Consider the following 25582-nt stretch of genomic DNA (forward strand, 5'->3'; position numbering starts at 1 on the left):
TCTTCTTTATAACTTCTATTTTCTTTACAGAGACTTATCTTCTCATAGTTTCAAAAGTATTTGCCTTTACATCTTAGAACATGTTTCTAGTAGCTGAAACTGATCATTTCTTTGTCTGATAATGACATCTATGTCCTTTTGTAGTTAGCCTATTTTGATTCTCTTTTCCTTCAAGATTCTCCTGGTTTCTTTGTGTGATAAGTTACTTTGGATTGCACTGAGAACATTTTAGATATTTTGAAAGGAGACTCCGGGTCTTACTTGAATTCTATGAAGAACCTTGTTTTCCTTTAGCAGACAATCAACTAGGTTAGGCTCAGCCTTCAAATTCCGACTGCCTTCTGACATTGATTCCAATATTGGCTTAGTTTTCAAATATTTTTAATTTTCTCCAAATCAAGCCCCGGTGTGTACCCACCTAGTGGCCAGTCTGGGACCTGAGTGGTACTCCACCCTGTATTTTGCTCTCCAAGTCTGTGGCATGCTGTTTAGGTTTTAAGCCACATGTGCACTACTGGAGACAAGCTAGGAGTGCTCTCTTGATTTCTCTGCTCTTTGTGACTTTCCTATAATTTTCTGGCTTCCCTGGTTCCCCCTTCCTGCTCCTCTAGCCAAAAAGCTTGGGCTTTATTTTCTATGCTCTGCAGTAACTTCATCTGTACTCATCTGCAGTGTGTGTGTGGCGGGGGGGGAAATCATTTCTCCCCAGCATTGTGCTCTGTAACAATATAGCTTCAAGGCTGGGGTAGGAAAGAAGGGCAAAATTATGAAAAAACAAAAAACAAAAAAAACAAAAAAAAACAACAACCTAGGACATTTCTCCTGTTTCTCTTAGGACCTCTATTTCCTGCTCCTTGGTCCAGAAAGAGAGGCCTTCTCTTCGAGTTTCTCAGTTCACACTTAATATGTGTTTCTGGGTTTTAGGATACCTCTGAGGACACACCAGGTGACAGTGGAGGAAAACAAGGCTACACTCTCACTGGCTTGGAACTTTGCAGACTAGCCTCTGTGCCCAGTTCACGTGCTCCCTTTCACAGTTCAGAATTTTCAGATCTCCATGCGTTCTGTTCAGGGTTTCTGGTTGCATTCAGTGATGCAGCAGAAGAAATGGGGACGATACATGTTCCATCTTCCCCCGAACTGGCACCCCGGTTTTTCCAACAAAATCTGTATATACGTTAACAAATCTCTGAATCTTCCACATGTTTCAGTCAGATTCTCGGCTGCTACTTGGTGGCAAAATATGCAAATCTTTCAGAAAGTCCTGGCCAGGAAGGATTTCATCTGCTCCAGTGGTTTTACAAATTGGTCTTTCCAGATGTGACAACTTCCACAGTTATTTCATGAGAAATGGTGCATACAGGTGTGGCATTTCCGTGTATAATTTGGGAGAAGTCTCACAGCCCAGGATACGCCATGCAATCACAGTGGAGGGATGATGTCGGTTTACTTCATGCAGACTGTTAGCCCAGCCTTACAAAAGCCAGGATTAGCATCTCACCCAAGATTGGGAGATTTGTTTCCATGTAAGAGTTACAGTTAAGGCAACTTCATAATTCCCCTTATATTTTGACCATTTCTACAATTACACATATGATCCTGGTTCTGAAAAAGCATTTTTTCCAAAATTTTTATTTATTTATTTATTTATTTGATAGAGATTGAGAGAGAGAGAGAACACAAGCAAGGGGAGCTTCAGTCAGAGGGAGACAGAGAAGCAGACTCCCTGCCAAGCGGAGAGCCCGATGCAGGGCTCGATCCCAGGATTCTGGGATCATGACCTGAGCCAAAGGCAACTGCTTAACCAACTGAGCCACCCAGGCACCCCCCAAAAAACATTGTTGAACCCGTAAATCTTCACTGACAATGTTTTATACTTTTTGTGGGTTTAAATGGGAGTAACTGAAGGGAATACTGTTTGCCAAAGAAATTAAACTGAGGAAACAGGAAGTGAAGATGGGGTGAGACATGAAAACAAGAAAGCACATAGAAGGTCTAGGAGAGATGACTGGGAAGATGACAAAGGGAGAGATTAGGAGGAGGAGAGGAAGCAGGGGAAGGAAGGAAGAAGGAATGAAATGTGTAAGCAAGTGTCCATAAAGCACCACACAGCATGAAGCTCAGGGAAGAGAAGCGGAAGGAGGTCAACCAGGAGGCTTGGGAGAACAGGTGCACAGGCTGGAGCTGGAGGAGAAACGGGGTAACCCTGGATTCAGTGGGGGCAGACAGGCTGTGACAGGAACACAGCCTTAGAGCTGGATGGAGACCAAAGAAATCAGTGGGATAATGGACTGGGAGTAATTGGCAGAATGGCTTTCTCCTCCACAGGAGGAGAAATTATTGTTCAAAAAAATATACTGAAGATTGTTACACAGGGCAAAGAAGCAAACCAGGAAGTGGAAAAAGCAATTTCTTTTGGCATCCAATAGAATATGAATAAAACATGAGTAGCTTTAGGGGGAAATGACAAATTAAGTTAAGATAATTAGGCTCTCCGTCTTCAGGAAGGTCTGGATAAGACCATTTTAGATAATGGAGGCCCCCAAAATACACAAGTTCCTAATTGTATTTGGCTGGTTTTCTGTGCTTCCTGCCATTTGGTTAGAGGGAAAAGGCTATAACAAGCCAGAGCTAGCCCATTTCAGAAATGTCTTGCTGTTTCTTAAAAACAAGAGACCCAATCTAAAGCAAACATATTACTACCTAACCCTTCAGACCGGTATTAATCATAGAGAACATGAAGGTATGTGCTTTAATTTTCAGTTTGTTAGTTACAAAACCTTGAGATTCCTCTTACTTGAATTTGTTCCTTTCTTCCCGTTCTATCCTCTGCAACCTTTCTTCTCTCTCCTGCCGCCGCCGCTCTCTCTCTGCTGCCAGTGACTCTTGGTGCTGCCTAAAGGATGATGTGAGAAGACCACTCAGTGATGACCTAAAGATACAGAGTTAATGTTTTAGTGGCTTGACCTGTGATTAAAAGCACCCAAGTAGGAACCAGCCAGACTTCAGTTAGAATTGAGGGTCTGGCCCACTGGTACCTAGGTATTGCTGGGGGAAAATTACTGAGTATTTCAGGATCTTCATCTGTAAATGGAGGGAATTAACCCACTTCATGTGCTGGAAGGACAAGAAGATCGTAATGTATATAAATCACTAAGCACCATGCTTGGCATAGAAGCAGTCATCAATGGTGAGTGTTGTTATTCCCCAAAACAATTCCAGTAATACACATAACATATAAATACAGGTTCATCCTCTCTCCATCCTCCCCTCCATCCTCTCTCTCTTTACAGAGAGATACACACACATTTTAAACCTGTCTATGGAAAGACTTTATGGAACCAACATTCAGTGTAAAGCTGTTTTCTTCCTCAGCCATCAATTTAAAAAAATGAAATCTTGCCATTTGCAAAGACATTGATGGAACTAGAGGGTATTATGCTAAGCAAAATACGTCAGTCAGAAAAAGACAACTATCATACACTCTCAATCATATGTGGAATTTAAAAAATAAAATGGAGGATTATAGGGGAAGGGGGGAAAAATAAAATAAGACAAAATCAGAGAGGGAGATAAACCATAAGAGACTCTTGAGTATAGGAAGCAAACTGAGGGTTGCTAAAGGGGAGGGCATGGGGGAATGGGGTAACTGGGTGAAGGACATTAATTACATGATATAGTAAGTATAGTAGGTGTTATATACAACTGATCAATCACTGACCTCTACCTCTGAAACCAATAATACAGTATATGTTCATTGAATTGAAATAAAATAAAAATCTATCTATCTATCTATCTTTAGGAAAAAAAACTGTTTTCTATTTTACATATACTAAAAATATATTTTAGTGTACACCAGATTCTCAATATACGCCCTCAAAATAAATAACCGTGTCATCTTAAAACAGGTGTTGGGATAACAGATGAAGAAAAAAAGACCCAGCAATGGTCCAATGGTCTGAAATCTGATTGGAATTAAGGAAATTTCATTTTATGTCAAGAAGCATCCAAGAACAGACAGCATGTTCAAAGGACTTGACTCTTGGTGATACCACACAATCTGGACAGTCCACCGAAGATGGCCTTCTGGGGACAGCCAGCTGTGGGAGGCTTCAGTGAGGGATCACAGGATTGGGGATCCCAGCAAATGTTAAGTCAGGAGAATGGGTGGGAAAAGGGAAAATTATGTAAGTACATGAAAAATAAGGAAGGGAGACTGTCGGGAAGAGGAGTCTGTTGGACCTCTAGATAATGTAAAAACCAATCTGTACAAACAATGAGGCCTTAATCTATTGAAAAAAATTCCAAAAGTAAGATACGACTATTTCTGCAATATTGGTTGAATGAAATCCTACTTCAATTCAGTGAAAACATGCCGCCTGGTGGAGAACACACGGGTCCTTAGCACGGGAGAAAGATACGACTCTGATATTACTCGTATTCTGCCATAAGTCCCACAGCCATTCTCCCTAGAGAAGGGGAGTGGCCTCTGGCTCTCTTTCAGAGGTGGCAGATGTAGAGGGAAGAAACGGTCATTCCTGATAGCTCCAGGAAGGGAGTCACCACACCCTATACTCCAGGCCCACTAGGGACCTAGACATCAGCCCTGGACATTCAGGCATGTATAGAATTGGATTTCTCCTTCACATAAATGAAGTCCAGAACTATCTTGCTTAAGTTGCTATTATTTATTTTTCTGTTACACATCACTAAATCTAAGCCAAGGGTGACCAGGTTTACCATACCTCTCACACAGGGATTGACAGAAATTTGTTACGGACATGATGGATTTTTGGACTTGAATTAATAAGTTTAGCATAACAAAGGAACATATACACTCAATGCCCCAAGTTAAAGAAGACACATTCGTCTCAAATACACAGACACTGTCCACACACTGACCACCGATCCTACCACAAAGCTCATAAAGAAATAACAAAAACTGGTTTCATATGGGCTACCTTCTTAACCACAATGCAACTGAACTGAACAGAAGAAGGTAAAATTTAAAAATTTCAAATTTGTAACAATTTAAATTGTAAACACTTCTAAGTAACTTGGGCCAAAGAAGAAACACACAGAAAATACTCAAAGGCTACTATAATGAAAAAGCTATATATCAAGATTTATAGGATGCTTCTATAGTAGTACTTAGAAGGAGATTTATTGCCTGCAGTGTTTATATTAGAAAAGAAGTTAACTCAATAATCTGAAAAGAAACAGTAGAATAAATTCAAAGAAGGCAAAAGAAAGGAAATAAAGGTATGAACAAAGATGAATGAAAGAGAGAAATCAAGATACAGAGGAAATCAACAAAATCAGGGGTGCCTGGGTGGCTCAGGGGGTTAAGCCTCTGCCTGCAGCTAAGGTCATGATCCCAAGGTCCCGGGATCAAACCCTACGTCAGGTTCTCTGCTCAGTGTGGGGCCTGGTTCCTCCTCTCTCTCTGCCTGCCTCTCTGCCTACTTGTAATCTCTCTGTCAAAAAAATAAAGAAAATCTTTAAAAAAATCTTGTAAAAAAATCAAAGCTGATTTATAATTTTTTACATAATAATAAATACATTCTGTCAAAATTGTTCAAGAAAAAAGCTACAAATAAACAATATTCAAGAATGGCACCTAGATACAACTATGGATATTAGAGGAGACAACAATAATTATGAGAAAATGAGAAATTTTTATGACAGTATGTTTGGAAACTTTGACGAAATAGATGGTTTTCTAAAAATAACTTACTAAGTCTGACTGAGGAAGAAATATTTAAGAAAGCTTTGTTAAACCTTAACAAATTGAACCAATTAGTTACAGATATATCCATACACACCAAAGTGAAACAAACAAAAAAATCCCCACAAGTCTCAGACTTTTTAAAAGTATTTTCTATAAGATAATCAGAGAAGAGCTCTTTTTACTCATACACAGTTTCAGGGAATATAAAGAACAAGCTCCCAGCTCATATTATGTGATTAGTAGTACTCTGACACAAAACCCAAACAAGAACAGTATGAAGATAGAAACTTATATACTGACTGCAAATATAAACACTGCTGCAAAGTCTGAAATAAAATCACGTTTTGTTTGTCCAATGAATGCAAGGATGTTTAAGATGTAAATATCAATGACTGTAATTTACCAAATTAATAGATACAGGAGAAAAACCATGACTATCTCTATAGATGCAGAAAAAGCTTTAAATGCAATACTCACTTGTTATTAGAAAGACAACAACAACTTCAGAAAGCTTAGGATTGGAGAGCACGGTCTTAGCCTGACAATGGGTATTTAACAAAAATTTTTTTTAAAACTATGGTAAACATTCCTCAATCCTGGAACATTAAGAGCATCTTAATGTTAGTATTGTTCAATCAGTGGGGAAGTGATGGGCTATATAACAATTGGACTATCAGCCACATAAAACAAAACATCATTAGACCTTCCACATACCAAACTCAAAATAATTTCTAGGAGTTTAAGTGGAAAATGTAAAAAGCAAAACTTTGTAATATTTGATCTCAAGAAGGAACTTTAATACCAGAAACCAAAAAGGGCAATCAAACAGGAAAAACTTGATACATTTATATATATTAACATTTGAAATTTGCACTCATTTAAAGAGTATTTAAGAATAAAGAAAAGCCACCACCTAGGAGGAGCTACTTTTAACACATATAAACCACAAAGGATTAGTATACATACAACAAAAAGAACCACTCCACATCAGAAAAAAAGAAACTACTCAGTGGAAAAAATGAACCAAAAATAATGGACATTTTGTGCCAGAGTGTTGGTGGTATAGTGGTTAGCATAGCTGCCTTCCAAAAAATAATGGACATTTGCTGAGTAAGAAAATTAATGGCCAATAAATATACAAATGATGCTCATCTCATCTTCACTAGAAATGAGGGAAAAAGAATGCAAGTTAAACCCATAGAGATATATTGTTTCAGATGTCTCAGATTGCAGGTTGACAAAAAATAAGAAAGTAGTTGGAAGAATATGAATAGCAAGCTGTATTTCTGTGAAATTTAAAGACATGCAAAGCAAAATCATACATGTGCAGAATATATATATATATATATACACAGAAACAATAAAACCAATTTCAGGTGGTCATCACCAGCAGAAGAAAAAAAAAATCAAAGGGACAGGGGCTTCAATTTTATATATAATATTCTTTATAGCCCTAGAACTTTGTCATTATTGAAAATCTTCTGTTAGCCTGGAATATATTTTTTGAAATCATTCTTTTGGTCTTTAAAAATAAAAGTTATTCTTTTAATATCAAATGTCTTTGAAGCCCTAAGCTAGCTGAACATTAAAAGTTAAGTCTAGTTCCAGAATTTTATTTATTTTTTTTAAGATTTTATTTATTTACTTGAGAGAGAAACCAAGAGAGAGAACACAAGTGAGGGAGAGGGAGAAGCAGGTTCCCTGCCAAGCAGAGACTCCAATGTGGGACACGGTCCCAGGACCCTGGGATCATAACCTGAGCCAAAGGCAGATGCTTAACCACCTGAGCCACCCAGATGCCCCAAGTTCCAGAATTTTAAAACAAAAAGTAAGGTACAGAGAATTATTTTAGGATTATTTTTCCCCTACATGGGGAATTTGAATCCAGCCCGGCTTCCCAGCCTGCTCTGTGTGGCTGTTTGTTAAAGCCCAGCAGCTTTATCTTCTGAGTTCTCTTTTCAGAGGCAAGACATAGGAGCGAACTAGGTGGTCTGGGCTCTTGGATGAAATGTGAGATAAAGACCCTGCCAGTACCCTTTACACTTCTGATTTTAGTTTGTTCTTCTAAGTGTTTCCGCTTATTTCAGGGAAAACTTAATACATAAGTTACTAATGGGCCATTAGTGACTGCTAATGAAGTCACAGTGAAGCTTCTCTGTAGCCTACTGTAACATAATTTCCTTATGTCAGCTGTATTAGAGCCTATATAAAATTAAAGTAGCATTAGAACTTGAGAGAGTTAAGGATGGTCCGGTTTAGTCAAATGGGTAGGCCATTCCTTCTTGCAGACTGTGCTCGTGTGCTCTTGCAGACTTGGACCCCGTAAGGAGCCTTCTCATGGTGACTCTCTGGTCGGCACACAGCCATCGTACTGTCAGGCAGCATTAATGATACGTGATGTCTCCTTATTAATAATTTCCATTCGGAAAGAACTGAAACGTGAGCTGTTAACTCAAAGCAATGCAGAATGGCTCCTCTTTTCTGGAAATGAAATAAAATGCCTTGAACAACTCAAGATCCATTCTCTTGAGCACCCTAATACTGATCCCTGTAGCAGGAAGGGAGAATAAACACACACACACACACACACACACACACACACCCCTGCCCCCACCATGAGCTTTTCTTTTTCTTTTCTTCTTCTTTTTTTTTTTTTAATTTGACAGACAGAGATCACAAGTAGGCAGAGAGGCAGGCAGAGAGAGAGAGGAGGAAGCAGGTTCCCTGCTGAGCAGAGATTCCCAATGCGGGGCTCGATCCCAGGACCCTGGGATCATGACCTGAGCCAAAGGCAGAGGCTTTAACCCACTGAGCCACCCTGGTGCCCCCACCATGAGCTTTTCTGTCCTAGATGCATATAAATCACTTTGGTCATACTGGAAACAAAAGTCTAGAAACATAAAATTAATAAATTAAATTTCCGTAGGTCTCCTGGATAAGCCAACATGTAAGAACATACACTTGGTCTTGTAAATCTTGTTTCTGGAAATGGGCTCAACCTATAATATCAATGTTGGACTGCATCCAGACCATACAAGGAGGACTATCCCAACTCATTCCTTAAAAAACAAAAACAAACAAAAAACCCCCTAACACCCAAATACCAGAATTCAAGCTAGTATGGTAAGTTCTTCTCCTTATAAAGGCATCTTTAACAGATTTTTATCTTTCATATTAAGTTTTCCAGGAAAAAGACCTACAGTGATTGGAAGTTGCTGTGATGTTTAACCTTGGCTGGTGTGAGGGCCAGCTATGGTGAAAAGGAATGAGCGCAAGGCTTACAGAAAACCTGAACACGGCCAATCATTGAGCACCTGTGAGCCCAGTTCACTTGTTTGTAAAATGGTGGTAATACTACTTGCCACTCATGAAGCACTGTCAGGTTAACACACGTGTAGGTATGAATTTGCTCAGAACAGCATCTGGGACACAACAGGTACATGCCACATCTCATTTTCTGTGGGGAGCCTAAAAATCTCTAAATGCAGGGGAGAAGTCAAGCTGCCATCACCAAGGCTAGATCTGGAATAGGACCCTGGCAGTTCCAGGCTGAGAGGCAAGGGCAGGCTGGGGGTTTGAGCTGAACCTTCCTGTAGCGGCTTCCAGCCGGCTGAGTCACCGGGACGGCGCACCACCCCGGAACACAGCTGGAAAGCTGAAGTCATGTTAGTTACACCCGAGGCAACTGCAACCGAGTGAAGCCACCTAAGAATGCAGGTGGAGAGGAGCCAGAGAGAGGTTTTGCAACCGAGCGGATGATATACTCTGAGGGAGAGGAATTGCAATATTTAATCTTGGCCATACCAGGCCCCGGGGGCTGCCCCAGAAACCCATCTGGTTAAAGCCTTCCCCGCCAGTATGTCTGAAACAGGAATTCCATTTCACTGAAATGGGGCTGGTCATAAGAGTTCCCATTTATGGAGACAATAGTATGTGGCAATGCTTTTATGTGAAATGGTTCTTTTAACCCGACGACCTCTTGCACAAAGTTCCGTTATTCTCCCCTTTATAGCTGAGGAAACGGGGGCCAGAGTCATCCCATTTTGGAGCTGTGCATTTAAACAAGCCCGTTACTCCAGACCCCTAATGTTGACCGATGTCTTAGAGAAAATTCAAGAGCAAGGAAGACGTTTCATCTCATTTTATGAGGCCAGAGGTACTCTGGTGTACAACCATTTTGGAAGACAGCTCAGCAATTTCTTAAAAAACTAAACAAGCTCCTACCATAGGACTCGGCCATTTCATTTCTAGGTGTTTAACCAAGAGAAATGAAAGCACATTTCCATACCAAGACTTGCAAACAAATGCTCATAGCCAAAATTTGGAAACAACTCCAATGTCCATCAAGAGGTAAACAGATAAACTGTGGTATATTTATACAATGGAGTACTAGTCAGCAATAAAAAGGAATGAAGTATTTAAATGTACAATACAATGAATGGATTTACAAAATGGTTATGTTAATTGAAAGAAGTCAACCCCTCCCTAAGAGTCCAGACAATGTGATTACATTTACATAAATGTCTAAAAAATGTAAACTAATCTATAATGATAGAAAGCAGACCCGTCGTTGCTTGGGATGGGGGGCGGCAGCCATAATCACAGAAGGGCATGAGAACATGTCTGGGCTGACAGATATTTGCATTATTCCAATTGTGATAATGGTTTCACCTGCATATACATACATCAAAACTTCTGCTCAGCTTTTTCAGGTCAATTATTACTATACAAGCTATTTAAACACACACGCTCCTTTTGGTAAGTTGAAGTTAAGTCTTATTTGTAAGAGAAACAGATCTCAACATTTTTTATTAAAAAATTATCCCTGGTGATACAGTAACAGAAGTTCAACTAAGCTCACAAATTATCTGATATTTGACATGATCACTTAATTCACAAATAGATGATTTAATATGAAGATATAGAGATCAAAGAATAGTAATAAAATGGCAATTCGACAATGCATAACAGTGAGGTTGTCCTCACAGCCTGGCTATGAAATTGGGGGTCACCTGATCTAAGGATCACAGGAGAAGAGGTAATTCTTGGTCCTGCCTAGCTCTAGAAAACATCTGCTTGCCCTGAAATGAGGAAATGTTAATCTTCTTTCACACTTCCAGGCTACAACTCAGCTCTCAAAATGAAAGGAGCAAGCTCCAGAGGCAGCCCCAAGAAACAAGCAACTTTTCTCCATCATCACTGCTACGATACCGGAGACCTTAGCCATCAAAGACGGGGAGACGGGTTTAAGGCTTCTTTTTGCTTTTCCCAGCTCTGTGGGTGTAGCTCTTCCATCTGCATTATCTGAGGAGAGATATTTGCATTTCCTAGTGAGAGATCTCACCTAACTCGAAAGTGTTACGCACACTGTTCTCACTTCCAACAGAATTACAATACATGCCCTTTAAGGTTGCTATGCTTACCTTGCATATAAATAAGGATGAGAGAACTATGTAGTTAAAAAAAAAATCTATTCTAATACCACTTTCCAAAAGAAGAAAAGAGGATTCTGTGAGGTTAAACCTGGTCAGGCACCTGTTCGCCTGTTGATTTGACAAAGAGATATGGGACAGGGCAGCGAACAGGGGGCTGGGGAAATCTCATGTGGGAGACAGAGAAATGGCGGCTGCCCAACAGTGAAGGAGCAGCAGTCATCCTACGGGAAAAGGCAAGGCACGTGAGATCAGCCAAGAGTGCTTTTAGCCTTACGCAAAGAAAAACCATCTCTTTATAAGTCATGTAAACATGGATCCTGTAGAGCATAGTCCTGTCTTCATGATTTTCCCCAAATCTTATAATAACATGGCCAGTCTAGTGAAGTTACCCATCTTGATCCAGGGTTTGTAGGACCCATGTCCACTACCACAGATCACAATAGATTTGTGAACCCCATTTTAGAAACAAAGGGATAAACCCAAGATGAGTCAAAGGACCAAGAGCTGAAATACAGGTATGTGAACCCAAAGAGACGTTACAGTTCATTCTGTCTGAGGAAGTCAGAGGACTTTTATAAGACAGATGTCATCTCCATGGCTTTTGGAGGTTGAGGAGGAATCCAGCGAGTGAATAAAGGAGAGGTGAGTCAAAGAACAGCGCATATTTGAAGGAAGGGACCTCAGGAGAGTCTGGTATGCTCATGGTGGCTCTCCATCTCCATGGGGTTCAAGTACAGTGAGGGTGGGGGACATGATGGCTGAGGAAGCTGGAAGGTGCATGTGGGACCCAAACGGGAGCGATCCTGTCGGTGATGGTAATTGGGCTGGGCTTCACTGATAGGCAGTGGGGGTCATTCAAGGTTTCTAAGCAGGAAAAGTCACCTACTAAGATCTATATTTCGGAAGGACATTTACTTCTCAATAGCTAGTCCAGGCATGACAGAGATCTGGAACTAAATCTCCCATAGGAGGAATGGTGAGGAGTCAGCTCTAAAACACATGTGGGAGAAGAGTCCCTCGAGTCTGTTGAGGATTCAGAGTCCTCCTGCAGTACAGAGGGCTGACGGTCCCCCAGCACGTAGCGTCACCGCATGAAGCTGCCATCAGGGAGCCAGACCCACCAACAACCCCCATGGCCAACACACCCGTGCTTCCCCCTCCTGCACTTCGGCTATAACACAGGCGATTGAAGAGAGCACCCCACTGAGCCTTATGGGAACCCAGCGTGACAAGACTGGGATCAGGGATTAGCGGCAGGCAAGAAGGAAGTCTACATGGTAAAAGGAGAACACGACGCTCCGAATGGTAGGGACTCAATCCACATTGGTGCCTCTTATTTCCTATTGGCAGTTATGGACCGGGTGCCATTAATTGGGATCACGTAGCAAGGCTATGCCTTTTATCCTATTTTATATGCTATTCAGGATTTTCTCAGTGACTTTCGAGGTTTATATATTTTTTTTTAATCTACTTTTATGGGGGAGCCACCTGGGTGGCTCAGTAGCTTACATGTCTGCCCTAGGCTCAGGTCATGATCCCAGGGTCCTGGGATCAAGCCCTGCTTCAGGCTCCCTGCTTAGTGGAGAGCCTCCTTTTCCCTCTGCCTCTGCTACTCCCCCTGCTTGTGCTCTCTCTCTCTCAAATAAATAAATAAAATATATTTTTAAAAAATCTACGTTGACCAATTTAAATTAAAAAAAAAACTTTAAATCTCTACTTGACAGCGGGGGTCTTGACTCCACTAACACAATTTTTAACAAAGTACTGTATAGATCATGTGATGGAACATAACCAGCAAGTATTAGAGATCGAGAAAACCACAGGGAAGAAAGCGGTGGTTTGAAGACCAAATAAATAAAACCTCAAGGTACATCTAGGTACCAGTGAAGGCAAGAGATTATAAAAGCCAAAGTTGACCAGAACAAGAGGACACGAACACGTAGATCCATGCAGAACAGAGAGCCCACGTGGAGAAGACAGAGGTAATAGCAAGTTACAGTCAGAACAAAAGGCCTTCCAGACAGGTAATAAATAAATAGATGAGCCTGAAAATAGGCAGAAAATGCCTCTTTTCCCTCATTCTGGTGAAGAAGTTACCACACCAGTGGTGGAGACAGGTGTTGAAGGGGGTCACAGGAAATGAGATCACACAAGGGGGAACTTGACTTGGGAGAAGTCACCATTCAACACAGCAGGCTCCCATTCTCCTAGCCCTTACTGCTCAGTCTCAGGCTCCCCAGTTACCCCTCATTCTCTGTTCCGTATATTAATCACCATAAAACACCGCATAATAGCAGATGACAAAAATGACAGGACTGTTTCAAAGTAGCCCATGATGCAGTCCCCTCCAAAGATGACTGACTGACTGGTAAAGACAAGAACTGGGAAGAGGGAGAGCACCTGACCGCCTCAGAGAAGACAGGAGATGGGAGATGCACATCTCCAGTTCAGACTGGAACAGTCTGAACACATACCCAGGCGTGAATCTGTGTTCCTATCAGTGTGTGATGAATGGGTAGGGAAATGATGGATTATTCAATAAATAGTATGCAAACAAGCAAAAACATTTAAGGTGGGTCTCTGCCTCATGCTATATGCCGAAATAACTTCCAGATAGATAAAATATTTCAATGTGAAAGTTGTAGCTTGAAATTCTGGAAGCAAGCACGGGAGAAAAGGCTTGCTCCATGAGGAACACAAAACCAGAAGACAAAAAAAGATTAACATATTTAATTCATAAAATTTAAATTTTTCTGTGTGGCAAAACCACCAGAAATGAAGTAAAAGACCAGTGACGGAGGAAAATAATGGCTGCTCTTATCAGAGTCTATAAATAACCTCCACCCTTGGGTAAGAGCTCAATGACCATGAACCAAACATTCCCAGAAAAGGAAGTATTAAGGGCTTGTGGATATATGAAAACATGCTCAATCATGTTCATGGTAAGATAAGGGCAAATTTAAATTTTACTGACATATAACTCTTCACTGCCAGGTGAGCTATGGTTGAGAAGCTGAATGATCCTTTTGCAGGGGAATCGGCAAACAAGCTCTCTTGTTTCGATCAAAATGGGTACAGTCTTCACAAAGAGAAATTTGGCAAAATTTAAAAGGCATCAACAACCGACTTAGTAAATCTGTTTCTAGGACCTTATCCTATGGATAACCACACATACACCACATGACACAGAGGCACGAATTACACTGCACTGTCACTGGTCACAGCAAGACACGGGCCCATCAGTATGGAATTGGGTACATGAAGAGAAAAAAGCAGGATGCAGCCGTTAAAAAGAATGCAACAATTTTAAGTACTGTGGTGGGGCAGGGGAGGCGGGGGAGACCAAGATATATTTTTTAAGTGAAGAAGCAGAATGCAGAACAGTTTATACAGTGTATTACTATTATGTAACCTTTTAAATGCTGTGTGTTGTACATGCAAAGCCCACATAAAAATAAAATTTAAAGTTGCATCCTTTACTCGTCCCTTTTATGCATTATTACTCCCAATGGAGCTGCCATTACTTATACGTGGGTTTACTGTCATCCAGGAAGTAGGAAAAACTCTGCTGGGACAACTATATGGGGCAGACATTTCCCGAATTTTTCTAAAGGCTCTTGATAGGAATCCATAGACAGGCAGGTGACTGTCCTTTCCAGTAACCAATGGTACTGCTGTAACTGGAAGAGAGAACACAATCATTGCTTAAGGCACATACTGACCCTCCAGGTTTCAGCTCAGTAAGTGTACAAAGTTCCCCCCTGACCGCCTGAAATCTGGGCCTGGGGTTCTCCCAGTGTGCTCCCATGGAGCACTCAGTGTGTGGCCCTAACACCCCCTTTCATGGTATAAGCCGGGCCTTGTTATCAGGTATTCCCCAGGCCCAGCACCAAGACTGACAGACTCAAAGTACTTTCAACCCCAGGCACTGGACTTCTGACCCCCGCTCAGTCACCCAGTAACTGAGGTCATCACACGAAGCGAGCACCTGACCGCCATTTCTGAAAAGGCCCACAAGATGGAGATGTCACTGCAGGGATGGAAAGAGAGTGCCGTCTGCTCTTCCCAACTTCCCAGACACATTTGCTGTGGTGTAATTATTGTTTGCTTGTTTGTCTCATTTGAATACTCAACATGAATGGTTCAAATAGTCTTCTAATTTTTTCTTATAAAAATATTTAGAACATTCCCATTCAGAAAGCACATTTTCAAAATTGAAGCATTTAGAAAGTCTGCTTTTGGTAAACAGTTGCTTCTTATATCTTCGAGGGCCTTTGCAAATAGTTCTGGTTTTCTTATTTTCTCGTTTTGGCACAACTCAACTTCCGATTTCATGAAAATTAAAGTTACGCTGTCTCTGAAAGAGAGCCCTATAAATGAGGCTGTAATGATATAATGAGGAGATCTGGAGATGGCTTCCTTTTAATACCCTTGCCTTGGCTTAATTCTGTATATTGTTTCTTCAGTTCTTCCTTTCTAGGTCAACTTATCATTCCAAATTTGATTAGTGTCCAATATACTAGTATGCTTGGGAAAAATATGGAAAACTCTAAGCTCACAATGATGCCTGGTGGTATCTAGGCCTGTTGTAAGTGGCCTGACCTGCCTGAAGAGGTATTTTAGTTGGCTTGATTCTCCTAGGACTTCAGGGAAAGGAGAATTACTTCCAAATCAAGGAAGTAGAATTCTAGCTCTTTCCAGTACTGCACATCACCCTGACAAGTTGTTTATTTGTCAGGAGTGTGTTAACAGAAGACGTGGTTTCTCCCTGCAAAAATGCAACTCTTGCTCGTAATGTTTTCATGTCTTTCCTGAGTTTTTCATCTTGGTTTCAATAATTATGTGTATATAAAACATCTTAATAGCATTACGAATTCTACTGAAGCATATACCTCAGTAAAAACAATCATATACGTTAATAGGGCAAGAAATAGTCATAAACATGAAAACAAATTATGAGTGACATCCAAAGAATCCAGTAGTCAAAAATGAAAAAGAAAAAAATTAAGCTGTATTAAATATATATTATGATATGTACAACAGACATCCTGTATTTGGGTAATGGTATACAAGTGTAAGTTGGAGTTGGGGTCCTCCTTATTTTTACAGCCACCAATATAAGCCAGCAAGGCAAGAGGAAACATGGCGGCACAGTCAGGCCTGGGGACCTGCTGCTCTTAATAACAGAACAGCACATCTGATGTTTCAAATGATTCATCACATGGTTTTTCAAAGCCATAGACAGTGATAGTTGGGAAAAATCATGCAAATGTAAAGGAAGTAATAAATCCTTTGCAGCTTTACTTGCTAGTGGATGTGGCAGAAGGTGCAGGTAAAGAACTCTCTATGGCAGAGATGGTTGTAAGAGAGAACAGACCACTTAGGAGAGGAAAGGCCCTGTTACTGGTTTCTCTGGTCACTAAGTGTCAGCAGGCTGCCTGGAGGGATTTCATGCCACTACCTTCTTCAAGCCAAAGACCACTGGATCCACCTCCCTGGGGCCCCCAACATCTCCCTGGGTGTCATACAGACTCCCCATGCCTTGCATGCCCCAGGTTAAACATCTCCACCTTCGATTTCCTTTTCTTCCAGTACCTTCTGTCTCAGTTGCTAGTTTCTAACACTCTGATGTTCGAGCAAACCTGACCCCTCACTCATTCTACTAGCCCTGCTCCCACCCTCCTCCAAGTCTGCCCAAACCCATAGCTCCTCTCAAGCCCCACGGCCACTGCCCTTCCTGGGCATGGTCAACTCTCTCGGACTCACACACAGCTTCTCGTAGCCTCTGTCCCTGTGGCCTCAACCCACTGGGTCCATTTATGGATGTGTTAGAGCACCTCACCAACGCTTCCAAACCCTAACAGCTCCGGAGGTCTCAGGAGGAAGACTAGGCTCCTCCCCAGACACTCTGGGGTCCAGCCCACATTCCTCTTTTAATCCTCATCCCACCCCACCTGGGCTCCAGGAGACTCTCAGCCAGACAGGGGAGGAGACCGGGGCAGGGTCTTTCCAGAGGACTCCCCATATCTAACCTGGAACTGGGCTTCCAGGGGATGGGAAAGAGGCAGAGACTGGAGCTTCTTCTTTAGGACCCGAGGGAAGTTTCCCACAAAGCCCAGGGCTTTGGAAAACTGCAAACTTCCCATCCTTATAACTTGTCAACTTCAGGGACCTCCACACTGTTCCCCCAACCAATAAGGGGATAATTCACCTGATCCTTCAACTAGTGTTTCCTGCCATCTCTGCCATAGCCAGGCCCCAGGTACTATGGGGGACACAGCAATGAATGGGACCTGGCTCTTCTTCCCAAGTTGCTGTCCACCTAGCACGTGTAAGATTTGAGATGTATTATCAGTAAGATTCTAATATTCCTGACTTTGGCCTTCAATCTCACATCTCTTAAGATAAGGATCCTCTTCACTGGTGACCTCTCTGGGACCAGAAGTTATCTCAGCTGATCCTGAGAAGAGGTACCCTAGGGTGTAGGACAAGGTCTTCAAGGTAACCAACTTGTTATCTTATTGTCAAGACCTAACTAAGCCCAAATATGGCCAGCCCAGGGCCATGCTGGGCTGTGGAACCTGAGATTTTGACAACAAGGTGCTTAGGTGCCACCTTGGAAAATAATGTGATGGGTGGTGAGATAAAGCCTACTGGACAGCCCCCTGGGGGGCTGTAAGGTCTTGTCTGCTCTCCATCCCAACCAAACCTCTAATCACCAGCCACACTCAACAAAACGTACTTCAGAATACACAGAAGACAATCAGAGTACGGATACAGGTCGAGTTTGTTTTAATTCATGATTTGAGGCAAATTCTGAATCGCTCCTGTCTAGATTTCTGATCATGAGACACGGATGTTCTATCTTAAAACATATTGTCACTTCCCACTGACCCACACAGTGGGGTTCACACAGTGCTTTCATGGGTACCTTTTCATTGGCTCATCAAAACCACCCTCTAAGGTAAGAGTTGGCATAAGTGGCATTTCACCCTCAGGTATTAAATAACTTCCCAGTGAGTATGTTGTAACCCTAGCCAGTCTTCTCTAACTCAGCACTCTTACCATATAAGGGTAACTGTTTTTAATTGTTCTAAAATTACAGGTCTTACCTTTTCCTTGTAAACACATCCTTATGCAATCACTCGCTTCCAGAAGTAATAATTAGTTAATTTCTAGTGGTCTAATACTCTTGCCAAGTTACATTCCTTCCATGGACCCATGCAATTCTTTTCTCTTCTGGTAGGTCTTGGTCTAATTACATTAAGGCATTGACCTTAATGGGCCTACTACCTCCTGATTTATATGGAGTTAATCATTGCAAGGTAAAAACTGATGTTGATAGGACAAAATGCAGACCTTACACAAAACCTAGAATGGTTTTTCACAGGTCAATCAAAGCATTCACATTTATGTACTTGGGAAACAAATTTTTATACTTTCTATGGGAAGTTTGTAGGGAGATGAGACAATAGTAACAAATATCACCTCTAATAAAATATTTACTTTGTAGATAGTGGAAAGAGAAGATATTCTTGCCTCTGGACTACATTATGTAAAGGAAAACATCTCAGATTATGCTTTTTATTTATACTTTTCCTTTAGTTACTCTTAAACTGATTTCCTTCACTGGAGGACAGTGACGTGATCAGCATGCTTCTTACAAAACCTACCTTTCCGGCCTGGCCTCTGGTGGGTTTGAGAGAGATGATGTGGGAGTGGCAGGCACAGCAGATCCAGAAGGTCTTGAGTGATAAGAGGTGTTGCCAAGGCTGTTGTATCTAAACAGCGCAGAAGTTTAAGGTGGGGAGGAGTGTGGAAGGACAGAGAAATGAGTACAAGTCAGTAAATGAATAACATTTAGCAAACTCTTAATTTTTGCAAGAAAATCAGGCTTAGAAATGCTAATCCCGTTAGTGATTATTCTAACTTACTAACTGCTTTGTCTGACTTACTAACTGCTTTGGTTTGATTACTTCTCATTTAGAGAGGTTTCCCAAAGGCCAACATTGAGGCAGCAGGATATATGAGAAAAGGTTTAAATAAAACCTTCATATTTCCTTCTTAAGTGTATGTTAATATTTTTTGCTAACAAAGAATCCATATTATTTTCATTTGAAAATATGAAGATTCTTCATGCTTCCCATGGTGGTATAACTAGTGTTAAATCCATTAAAGATCTATAGAAAATACCACATGATGAGCTAAACAAACATCATAGTAAAAATTCTGTCTTAGGTATTTCCCAGTCAATGCCCTTCATTAAATGTCATCTTGTCACATGCTCGATGACCAAGGAGAAAATGTTCTCAGACCTTCAGGACTGGCCTGCTGACCAGAGGTACATGTATTCACATTTTCAGCCAATATATATATATATTTTTTGAACCAAGAGTACAGCCATCGGGTTTAAATGAGCCTTTATCATTTCCCAGTCATCTCTGACAAGTTTTGGGATTTGTAAAATTCTAGAATTTTCCTTCTCTTTTTTAGAATAGCTGTCCTTTTTAGCAGTTTGTGTTTAGCTATTATCCCTCAGTGTGTTCCCAGAAAACATATCATAACCTGAAGCCCTTGTGGTGGGGAGTAAGGGGTTAGGGAGCAGACACTCATGATTAGTTACAAATAATGAGATTCAATGAGCTCTGCCTCTCAATCTGCTCAGCCACAAGGCAGGGCTGACTCCTTCACCTAAACTGGTTGGGGACACTGTATTTGGGTGTATGGGACCCCATGGGTCACTATAAGTGTACAAAAATACAAAGAGCTTCCTACACCCAGTGAAACCAGTCCAAGCTTCCATCAACAGAAATTAGCACAAATCATTCTAGGAAGCAACTTAACTTCAAATGTGGGTATCTTTTCACAGAATTAAGCCTACTTTGGGGAAGCTAACATAATTATGGTTAATTGCATACGGAAAATGTCATGCATGGTGATAGTCACTGGAAAATTATTAAGATCATGGTAGAAAAGGTAGAAATTACTCAAATAGGTAACAACGCAAGAATGGCGGAAAAGTGTGATCTGTTATTTATCGATGGAATATTATGCAACCATTAAAATGACTGCCAATTCTGTATGTGATAGTACGAGAAATGTTTATATGCATGCTCAAGTAAAACATCAGAATATTTTATACCAAGTTAGATTACAACTATATAAAAATATTCTCCAAATCAAAAGCTATATATAGAAAAAATTAAAAATAGGCCATCTATTTTAAAAAGTGGAATATAGACATATATTTTCCATTTGCCTTCAGAAATTACATTGCTTTAATGGGAAGCAAAATATTTATATTACCCCACATCTATCCTGTGCAGCTAAGTCTGGTGTGCTTAGCTACCGCTCTTCATGTATATTTGGGATCACGTGTCAGGCCGTGCTTAGGACTGAGACTCGCCACAAGGCAGAAGAAGGCTCAGCTCACACAATCTTACCCCACCGTCCTCCTCAATGAACACATCACCTTCATAGGACATGGCTTCTGGGCATTCCTTTTCTTTTCTCTTGAAAAACCCAACCCGCTATGTGTCTAACAGGTTAACTGCTTCTCCATGTGAGGGTTGGTTTGACTTTTTGAGAGTGCTCCCAAACCACAGGGCACGAAGAAGGCAAAAGGCAAAGGATGAGAAGAGCATACAAAGAAAGGAGGCAGCAGAGAAAGGAGAAAAAAGCTCAGGAGCGAAGAAGAGGCAGAGACGGGGGCAGAGAGCACTGTGACGTGGGCAGGGAAGGTGGCCGCGGTCAGGAGCTCTGAGACCTCAGGCTGCGGCCCAGCATCCCCCAGCCGCCTGGGCACTCAGCCTGTTACTCTACACAAGCATCTAAAACCATCCCCTTCCCACCAAAAGGGGACATCTTGGAGACTGTTTTAACAGGATTACTTTCCTAAAATGGAGTTTAAATGACCTGATGGAAATGAAAACAAGCATAATGCATATTCCCCCTGCTTTGGTTTTTTTAATGGCTGAGCAATTAAAATTGGAATACCTCCCAGTCTGTTCAGTTTTGCTTCTCAATTTCAGCCCAACAAACTGGATCATACAACTCACTCAATTCACTGTACTTTTCTCCTCTGGCCCTTTATGAGGACTACCTGGTTATGTCTACTAGAACCGGTTCAGTGGCAGTCTACCACTGGGCTGTACAGACTCCATGAAAACCACAGTGAGTGAACGTCAGAAAATTAATAGGTACAAACAATATTTATACGGCATTCAGATTCCTGTCAGACAAAAGATTAAAAATTATAAAAATTTATCGGTTAAATAGAAGGCAATCCTTATGCACAAACAAGAAGCTGTTTTTCTTAATTTATGTGTACGTTCATTCCAGGGACGTACGTGTTTCTCATACTCCCATCCCCCAGGACTATAAGCAGAGGCAACGACCAAATGGGAGGGACCTGGACCCAGGAAAGCTCCATCAGAGCCTGTGAGACCATCACCAGGAAGCCCAGAGTCACCCTCACAGGCTAACAGCACCCTACTGGGGAACACAAGATTGCCAAGTTATTTTTATTCCAGTCAAAGGTACATTTCTTAACTTGCACAGAAATACTGTTCTTGGAGGACCTAAGAGCCGTGTTGGAGATGTTCCAGAAAAATCAAGGGAGAGATCCAGCAAGCCCACAGTTTGAGACCTAGAAGAGACTGCTAGAGAAGCTGTAGTGTAAGGTGCACAAAGTGGAGCTCACGCACTCCAGCAGGCATACCACGCCACCCTGCAAACAAGAGGAGGGCAGCTCAGAGCCACGAGCTCCGTATCTGCTCTTTTCCTAAAATGGGTCCACTTGTGGCCACTCCCAGGGTCTCCAAGTTCTCCGCTCCTGCCTCCCCTTCACAACTGCCTTCCTCTTTTAGGGGAAAAAGCAACACCCTCACCCAGGCCAACCAGCATGGGGCAGTGTTTTGAGTGGCAAAACCTCCAGGATACCAGGCGAAGGCACAGTGTGGGAAAGCCTCCCTCTTGAGGGAAACCCTTAAGATATACTGAGGAAGGAGAAGGCCCTAGTTTATTCAGGAGCAACCTCAGAGCCAGGCCTCACACACCACCTCTATCTACCTGCCCACCTACCTGGGAATTGTGCTGAAATGACATGAAGGTAATAAAACAAGCATAATTTTTTTTTCAAAATACCTGAACAATTATCCAAATAACTCGCAATCTGTCCATTTTTGCTTCTCAATTCTAGAAGTGAGATGGTTGTCACAGGGACATGCATGCATTGGAATTGAAATGTGAAGTCAGACTTTTTCTGACAGAAACTCGGCCTCATTCATCTGAGGACAGGCTTTGCCAGTGAGGCATATGCAGGTGTTTCCCAGAATTTAATCATTTAAATCGGAAACCCCAAGGTTTTGACAAAAAGGAATTTAAAGCACATAGACAATAGACAAATTGTATCTTTTACAACGGTTTAAACTCCTAACAAAAAACTACAGGCAGGCTATTTAAAACTTTGAGAGAAGTATGTGGCGCCTGGATGGCTCAGCTGGTGAATCTCTGACTCTTGGTTTCGGCTCAGATCATGATCTCATGGGTCATAGGATCAAGCCCCGTGTAGGGCCCGCACTCAGAGAGGATTCTTGCCCTCTGTCCCTCCCCCACCGTGTGTGCTTGCTCTCTCTCTGTCTCTAAATAAATAAATCTTTAATTAAATAAAACAAAACAAAAAACCTTGAGGGAAGTTTCAAAATATTCTTAGTTTGTATGTAAGCAGAAAGGTTGATGGTCACACTTCTAAATTAATTATATTTATTAGATAGAGTATCCAACACCTGTTGCAACTGGTCCTATTTGTGGTGTGAAGGAGCTGTTCTTCAGGTCTGGGTCCCACAAACCTTCATTCACAACAAGGTATAACTTCTTGTTCAGCCCCCAGATTGAGGGTCCCCCACATGCAGGCTCGGGCAAAAGCACTTTGTTGACAAGGACTTTCCTTGAGAACCCCTGGTGGGGAGGGATCAAGGTTCAGGCCTGGTATTTGGAGCTGCTGCACAGATGAGCCCAAGAAGGAGAGAGAGAGACTCTCTAAAAGATAAGTGTGCAATGTACAAGTTAGGACCAAAACCTGGAGTACAGTGCTTGGGGTAGAAACCACTCCCCACTTCCCTGGCTGTCCCTGCCTTAGTTTCCTCATTGCAAATAAGGACTGGTAACAGAAACTACCTCTCAGCATTAACTCTTTAAGATGCTAATTTCATGGAAAGTATAGGCCTGGCTCATAATAAATAGGTAAGTATTACCAATGATTATCACTCTAAGAGAGAAGCCATCAGTATCATCAATCATTGATTTTGGACAATTGATGGTTCAAAATATTCAAACCCTCTGCCCCCCTTTCCCCACCCTGCAGAGAACTCCTAAGCCAGGCAACTGTGAAGGGCAGGCACACAGGCACGTGACAAGCAGCTGCCAAAATGTTCTCGTGCAGTTCTGACTTGCACACCTCCCTCCCTCTGCTCCTCTCTCCAATTTTTACAAGAATTATCAGAGTGCTCATACTTAATAATGTAATTGCATCAATGCCTGTGAAGGGATTCAAACCGCAATTCCTTGCCATCTCATGGGGAGATCCTTGAAAGAAACCCACATACATTAGAATCAAACCAGAAAGCTCTAGAAAAGGGAGAGAAAAATAAAGACACCCACCTATTAGAAGAGAAAGACCGGAAGTTGTAAGGTTCGGACGCGGAATACGTGCTCAAATGGGGGGAATCAGAGGGACTATTAAAGGAAGGAAAATCCCACTCAAAACACCGCATGAAAAGAGGGCGGAACACTTTGTGCTACGCTCCGCAGGTCAAACAAGGCCCACACAGGTAGGGGCAAAATGTATCAATTTTGTCAGACCATGCATATTTTTAAAAACCTGATGCTTAAAAATCCATTTTTAGTAATTGTGTCATAGAAGAGCTCTTTGATTCAAATGAATGACAATTTTCCGCCCTTGCCTGAACCCTGGTAGTTAGTTAGTGGTTAGGGAGTTAGTTGACGCCACAGCTGCCCTCTGGTTGGACTGGAAGCCACACAAACACAGCTGAAGGCAAGTGGGAAGGTGCAGGCAACGTGGTCTGTGGCCCTCCCAGGGTGAAGCTCACACAGGCCTCCAGGAGGCGGGATCTACCTGCTTTCCTTCTGCGCCTCGGCCTCCTTCTCCTTGGTGGACAAGGGTGAATCCTCAAAGTCATAGGAGAAGAGGTGGAAAGGGCTGTGGGGCACATAGGGCAGCTTTTCTATGGTCGGTGATGCCTTCAGGGGACCAGGTGCCGTAGACGAGGGCCGGGAGGCGGAGGCAGGGGTCAGGGGCGGTGACAGGAGGGCAGGCCCGGAGGACCCGCTGCGCGAGGGACTCCCCACCGCAGGGCTGGCCGGAAGCCGCTTTCCCTGCGAGGTGGCCCTGGAGAGGGCTGAGCTCTCGGGTGCAGCATCCTCGCCGGCGGGGCTCTGCTCCGAGGCAGGTCTGGCCTCTCTGCTGACCCAGCAGGGAGGAAGGAAGCGGGGGGAAGGAAAGGGAAGCAAAGGTTAGGAAAGTGAATAAGACACAGGAACCCCACTACCATTACGGCCGCTTCACTCCAGAATCCAGCTGTGTCTTGAGCTGCAGCATGGAAGCCCACCACCAGAAGCTTCAGTTTGCCCCACAATCCCGGCACCCTGGGCCTGTCAATCTGGGAAGCAAGACTTCCCAGAAGTGGATGAACGCAAGGACCCACCCCTGCAAACCAGTCTGGCCTCCAGGCCTTCGCAGGCTTGTGTGTGGGGATTTCATGGAGCCCCTTAGGCTCCTCTTCAGTATCTCCCCAGTCTCCCCAGGCTCTCCCCACTGACTGTACTGGCATGTGAATTTCCACGATTTGAACTTCATTTCTTTCTCTTGGTCCAACTGAAGTTCGGTCCTCCTCCTAAAAAGCCCAGCCTGGAGGAAGAAGTATCTGCCAAGCCTCGTCCTTTAGGCTCCTGCTTTCAGGTGCTTCCTCAAGAGCATGCACAGAAAAGGACAAAGGAGAAGAGATGCCAGCAAGGAATGCCAACAGCCAGAAAAGAGGGACTGGTGCACTCAAGTCAAATTTTACCCACCTCACACTTTCCCCACAGCCCACCTCTATGACTAAGCCCTAGACATCTGGACTCCTGGAGGGCGCCCAGTTCTGTCACAATTGTAAAACTTTTCCATCTTCACAGAACTGCATTTGGACCACTGAGATCTTTGGAGGTACACAGAGAATCTGTTAAACTCTGCATTTTTCAAGACCATGGTCATTCTCCCGGAGAACCTGACTCCCAGCCATGCTTATTCGGGAATGGGACGTGACCCATTTTCTTTTCTACCTCAAATTCAGAGGTCCCTGTGTGTAGAAGGGCAGGGACACAGCCATTCCCCTGGCTGGATGAGGGAGTTGGGGGA

At 42.5% G+C, this 25582-nt stretch overlaps 1 protein-coding gene across 6 annotated transcripts in view; it reads right to left on the reverse strand.

The window, feature by feature from the left end:
- FHOD3 (formin homology 2 domain containing 3) overlaps positions 1-25582 on the reverse strand; it is a 456738-nt gene that overhangs the window by 92694 nt on the left and 338462 nt on the right. For 3 of the 6 annotated variants that reach the window (XM_044243138.1, XM_044243143.1, XM_044243142.1), the window contains 3 exons: positions 24302-24646; positions 18840-18947; positions 2798-2932 (listed from right to left, as the gene is read on the reverse strand). In XM_044243138.1, the coding sequence (XP_044099073.1) occupies positions 2798-2932; positions 18840-18947; positions 24302-24646 (588 nt within the window). The remainder of the gene's footprint in view (positions 1-2797; positions 2933-18839; positions 18948-24301; positions 24647-25582) is intronic. The other 3 variants (XM_044243139.1, XM_044243140.1, XM_044243141.1) reach the window with 3 other exon arrangements.

The sequence above is a fragment of the Neovison vison genome, chromosome 3 (assembly GCF_020171115.1).
Source record: "Neovison vison isolate M4711 chromosome 3, ASM_NN_V1, whole genome shotgun sequence".
Lineage (NCBI taxonomy): Eukaryota > Metazoa > Chordata > Mammalia > Carnivora > Mustelidae > Neogale > Neogale vison.